At 58.9% G+C, this 5,673-nt stretch overlaps 1 protein-coding gene across 1 annotated transcript; it reads right to left on the bottom strand.

Moving 5' to 3' along the window:
* Positions 1-1,227: 1,227 nt before the first annotated feature.
* Positions 1,228-5,251, bottom strand: LOC104080820 (mitochondrial chaperone BCS1). Its single transcript, XM_009583339.1, is given in 8 exon segments — positions 1,228-1,588; positions 1,590-1,715; positions 2,392-2,509; positions 2,970-3,139; positions 3,521-3,584; positions 4,157-4,342; positions 4,458-4,597; positions 4,872-5,251. Coding segments are annotated over 8 exon segments (1,242 nt in total). The 5' UTR covers positions 5,192-5,251; the 3' UTR covers positions 1,228-1,470.
* Positions 5,252-5,673: the final 422 nt, after the last annotated feature.

Raw genomic sequence — 5,673 nt, 5'->3', positions numbered from 1 at the left:
CACCCTGCTCTGGGAGCCACCCTGAGTCACTAGAGACCCACCCCGTGGCCACAGGATCAACCCTTCACTTGCGGAAACATTTGTGCAAGTCTGGGGTTGCATCAAAGCAGCACCCATTTGTGCTGAAATTCAGCCAGGTGGTATCGGCTGGGCCCCTTCCTATCCCCGCGCCCTCTCAGCTTCGCCCTTGGCCCCGCAGGGCAGAGCCAAGAGGAGGGCTGAGCAGCGACCTAATGGTTTGGGTTTGGCCTGGAACCAGCTCCCCCAGCCCTGCCAAGGTGACGCAGCCCCTGAAACGAGGACATGAACACAGGGCTGGCTCTGGGGAAGCTGATTTCAGGACTCTGAAACAGGGACTGGGGAGGGAAGAGGCTCAGGGTGGCTCATTCTGTGGGTCAGCGTGCACACCCTGGCTCCGGGAAGGAGGTGCAGAATCTGCCCACTTCTCGATTGCATTTCAGGCACCTGTGGCTCTACCAGCCCATCCAGGACTTTTGTTCCTGGCAGGAAGGAAGCCCAGCGATAGGGAAAAGGCTGCAAGACTGCCAGCAGCTGGCCAAATCCCTCCTTCAGCCACACAGGGCCTCTCCTGCTGGAAGGGGAGGAGTAGTCACCTCCAATAGGCATTTCTGCACCTTGCACCGGGCTGGCCTGGCTGCAAAAATTCACGTTGGGGTTAACATCAAGCTCTTGGGAAGGTATTCTGTAACTCTCATCTGCCCTCACACGCAGGCCTGCAGTAGCTCTAGGGCGCCACGTCTCCTCCTCTGGCAGGAGGGACAGTCATGCCCACCCAGGAACGATGTCCAAGCAGATTTGCGACTTGGCATCGCAGCCCAGCAGGGCAGGAGCTGTGGCACCAGCCTGCAGCCCGAGGGACAACGAGTTGTCTCTTGGGAGCTGCTTTTTTCTGAAACACTCTGGATTTGCAGTACTGGCCATGCCAGGCCCTGGTCAGGAGGGCTCTGGACCAGCAGCTGGATAGCGGGGCAACTAACAGGCGAAGGGAGTGGAGCCAAGAGCCGAGTTGTACACTTCACAGAGACTATTCTAACACCAGTGAAGACTGTTCTCCCTTCAACGACCAGCAGCTCTTTAGCAGTGCAGTACCCCAATGTCCTGCCCCAGGGAAATGCCCATCTGGGGGACCCCCAGGCTGCCCCGCAAGGAAGGGGATTCACAGCCAGGAGCCTTGGCAGCTTACAGCAATCCCAGCAGGAGGCACGCGCTGGAGAGCGGGGCCGGTGCAGTAGCACCCAAGTCTGGGGAGCAGCAAGAGCTGATCCCCTCTCCCTGCTGTAAGACTGGCAGCTCTGACTCTCCACGTGTTTTAATAAAAAGCCAAGGCCTTGGAGGGGTAGAGGTGAACAGAGACCTGGCCTGCGTGGCTGGGCAGCTCCATGGCATCCCCGGGATGGTCAAGTCTTTGTCCCAGTCCTCGCAGCGTAGCAGGGGAAAGCTGGCCCCTGGTCACAGCAGGATGGAGTGTATGTTTGCAATGGCTCCTTTGGGGTCCATCTTATAGAGCATGAAGTGGCCCTGCACCTGGGCAGCGCTGATCTGTTTGGAGACTGCCAGCGCCTGCTTTTTTTGCTGCAGCCGGGGGCTCCTCAGGGTAGAAGCGCTGGAACATGCAGGCGAGCTGCCAGCGGGAGCAGTGGCCCACGTACTGCTTGAGATCCACGCGGCCGGGCCGCACCAGGGCCGGGTCCAGCCTGTAAAGAGACACAGGGGTGCCTTGAAAACCTGATAAAAGTCTCTCTGCAGGGTGGGTCCTGCGGGAAGCCCCCCTCCACGCTAGCACCGTCCTATCTGCAAGGTGCTTTGCACTGTGGGATGGTAAAGGTGGGGAAGAGGTTTGTCCCTGGGGGGCTGAGGGGGGAAATCAAACTAAAAGAAATGAGAGAGCTGGGGAAGGTCTGGCTCCGGACGAGGAAAAGCGTATCCTGGGAAACAGCTCTGCCCATCTCTGTCCCATGAGCAACCTCTGAACAACCCTCGAGGCCAGCTCAGTCTGGAGCGAGCCAAGCTTGCCACAGGGCAGTGTCTGGCCAGCTGCCGTGAGCCCAGGCTGCACCCTGCCAACCCAACGTGCTGTGCATGGGGCCAGCATTTCACTCACAGCACGGCCACAACCCCAAAATCCACAGATCCCCACGGGCAGGAAGCTGGTACCTCTCCTGAAGGGCACAACCATGGTCTGAACAGCAAGGAAGCATCTGAGGCTCCAGCAAAGGAGATCCTGATTAGCAATCAAGGGATTTGCATCCCGAGGGAGGATTCAGGAAACCTGAACCCCCAGTCTTCACACTGGAGGATGCAAATAGCCCTCCATAAAGGTCATCAAAAGGAAGCAAGATGACCTGTTCCCTCCCAGAGGGCAGCTCTAACCTGTCCACGTAGTTGGTGGTCATAAAGACAATCCTGGCCTCTGTGGAGGCCACACCATCCAGCGCGTTGAGGAGGCCGCTGAAGGTCAGGCGCCCCATGCCTTGGTACACAGCTGGGTCTGGGGACAGAGGTGTCCGAGGTCATATCCATCAGCCACTCACCCCGTGCAGTCCCATGGGCCATGTCCCTATCGCCTGACGCTTAAGCCAAGCTCCCCACTCTCTCCTTCCCCTGAGGCTGACCCTCTGCCTCTCCCTGGCTGGCAGCACATTCATCTCCCCTGCCCACCTGCACCCTGGGAACCCAAAAAGAGAATGAGGGGGAAAGCCACCCCCTCCCTCATGCTGAAAATAGCTGGGCAGGAGAAGTGTCTTTGCCTGAGGATAAAGGACCCAAATATCCCTTTATACGGCTTAGCCAAAATTGGGCAAGGTCCAGCTTGGGACCCGAGGCCTCAGACAGCTGCCTGCTCCTGATCTCTGCTGGTGCGGCAGAGGAGCCCAGAGTCCAAACCGCCCCTCAGCACAGCCAGCAAACCTCCCTCCCGCCGCTGGCCCGGGAACAGAGGCACCGCTCACTCTCGGTGGCGAGGTCCCGGCTGATGAAGGCAGCGTCCACATCCTCCAGCAGGATGATGCTCTGCTGCGGTGCCACGCTCAGGAGGTGATTGAGCCGGTCATCGGAGAGGCTGCGGTCGCTGAGGCTCAGCAGGCAGATACTGTACTGCAGCTCCCCGGCCAGGGCTGTGCTGGGAAGGACACAAACCACAGGGGTGAATCCCAGTGAGAAAGCCCGGAGCAGAGGAAGAACCGGATCTCCCTGCCCAGCAGCAGGGGAGAGGGCAGAGGCATCCTCCCCCAGCGGGGATCAGGTATGGGGGCAGGTGGGAACCCCTGTTCAGCCCGCTGGTGCCATGCAGCGCTGTGCAAAGCAAGGGCGTGAAGGGCTCGACACCCTGACCTGTCACGGTGCCAGCAACGTGAACGCTGACACCAGGCGCCGTGCAGGAGGCACAGCCCACTCCGGCATTTCAAACCCAAATTCATCCACACCCTCTCACCAGAGACTGCTGTGCCCCCAAGCAGGCAGCTGGCATGTAAACTGCTGTTAGCCAGCTGGCAATACTCACATGAAGCTGCTTTTCCCACAGCCGGGAGGACCATACAGCAGGTAGCCTCTTCGGTAGGGGATCCCTAGGAAGACAGTGTCCTTTTAGGAACCAGCTGAGTTGCTCTGAGCTCGCTCCCCCAGAGGTGTGGGGCTACACCAGAGGAAGGCAAGCAGCAGGACAAAGTTTCTCTGCAGCTGTCTCCAGAGAGGACCACAAACATCCTGCCCCACCCCACAGTAACGTTGCAGGAGCAATGAACTCTGTGGCTTATCGTGGTTTCCAGGATTGGATTGAACCGAGGGGAGTTTGTCCCTCTGCAGACCCAGGCCTGACCTCAGCACTTGGGCTCGCTCATTTGCGGGATCTGCCCGAGGTGGTGCCCCACAGCCGTGGCTGCAGGGGGGTAAGGAGCTGCGCTGGGCACAGTACAGAGGACACCATGACGGAGCCTTGCCTCTCTCGCTGTACCACTTGGGGTTGTCGATGAACTCCTTCACGTCCTGGACCAGCTTCTCGGACACACCTTCCTCCACCTCAGCACTTGGGCTCGCTCATTTGCGGGATCTGCCCGAGGTGGTGCCCCACAGCCGTGGCTGCAGGGGGGTAAGGAGCTGCGCTGGGCACAGTACAGAGGACACCATGACGGAGCCTTGCCTCTCTCGCTGTACCACTTGGGGTTGTCGATGAACTCCTTCACGTCCTGGACCAGCTTCTCGGACACACCTTCCTCCAGCACCACCGAGCTGAGAGGCCGGCTTTTTTTGAACTGCCGCCACTCTGCTCCCATGGCTGTGTACATGATCGTCCTCCCCTCCTGCTGCTGCAGTGCCAGCTCCCGGGCTGCAGAGAGAGGCAGAAGGGACAGCTGGCAGGGACAAGGATCTCCCGTGAAGCCCTGGGTGTCTCCAGGGAGCAGGCTGTTCCCAGCAGGGCCCCACACAGCTCTACTACAGACCTTCCCGGAGGATATTGAAGAAGATCTCCCGGTTGGTGCCCAGCGCCGTGAAGGTGACAGACTCCCAGGGGGTCCCCGTGTGCAGGTCGATCATCTGCTTCTCCCGGTTGCGCTCGATGCGAATCCACTTCCTGCGATACCTGGGACGAGAAGACAGGGTTGGGGGACGGTGGTCCAGCACCACTCAGCTGAGCCCAGCTCCCATTGTGCATCAAGAAGAACCCTCATCTCGGGTAAAGAAATCACTTCACACCGGTGAATACAGACTCCTCTCGCTACTCTCCATCTCCTGCCCAAATCCAGACCCAAGGAGGAGGCAGGATCCTCTCTGCTGCCTCCACGGGCCCCCCAAGTTGGATTTTCCTTGCTAAATGAGGGTCAGTCCCCAGACTGCTTTCCCCTGCCCTTCCTTACCAGATGAAATGGTTCCCAGGGCTGGGGACAAAGTCGAACTTGGTGCTGACGCGCCCGCTTTCGTGCTGCAGGTACGACGTCTCGACGCTGAGGTGCTGCGTGTGCTTGGCGTGGTGGGAGATCCAGTTCAGCAGCCAGTGGTAGCTCTTATCCTTGCTGGGCACTTCCAAGGTGATCATATAATGGCGCCTGAAAGCCACCAGTCCGAACTGGGCCCCTTTCCGGGCTAACGCCAGGGCTGTGCCCACCCCAACGAGGCCAAACCCAGCCCCGAAGTACGGGTTGTCCTTCAGTGCTAAGAGGAAGTCAGAAAAGGGCATTGTGGGAGGTTAAGTGGCTCCTTTCCACAGCATCGTCTCTGCGCTCCAGAAACAAACCTGTGGAAAGAGAAGGACTGAATGGCAGCGGGGGACACAACAGATCACCCACAGTTCCCTGGCCTTTATCCTGGCCGGTTCTCAAGGTGAAAGGCTACCTGGCACATTTGGATATCCCACATCTGCGCTTATCTTATTACCGGGGATTCGGACAGCCACGGGCCGCAGAAGCCTCCTACCTCTCTGCAGGCCACTGGCCAAGACAGGCAGGGGGGGGGCAGGGGCTGGGGGGGGTCTAGCAAACTTTCTCAAGCAAGCACAGGAGCATCTGCTGCTTCTTCAGCCATGACAACAAGCCCAGAGTTTTACACAGTTTTATTCTTAAAACAGCTAGAAATCATGACCACTGCTATTATTTAACGTTTATTGTTTGAAAAAGCTGAAGTGCACCCCCAGGCTGAGCCGAGAGCTGGTTCTTTGCTGCT

Source organism: Fulmarus glacialis, unplaced genomic scaffold (genome assembly GCF_000690835.1).
Source record: "Fulmarus glacialis isolate BGI_N327 unplaced genomic scaffold, ASM69083v1 scaffold25778, whole genome shotgun sequence".
Lineage (NCBI taxonomy): Eukaryota > Metazoa > Chordata > Aves > Procellariiformes > Procellariidae > Fulmarus > Fulmarus glacialis.
The sequence above is the reverse complement of the archived record's forward strand: the minus strand, read 5'-3'. Positions and strand labels throughout refer to the sequence as shown.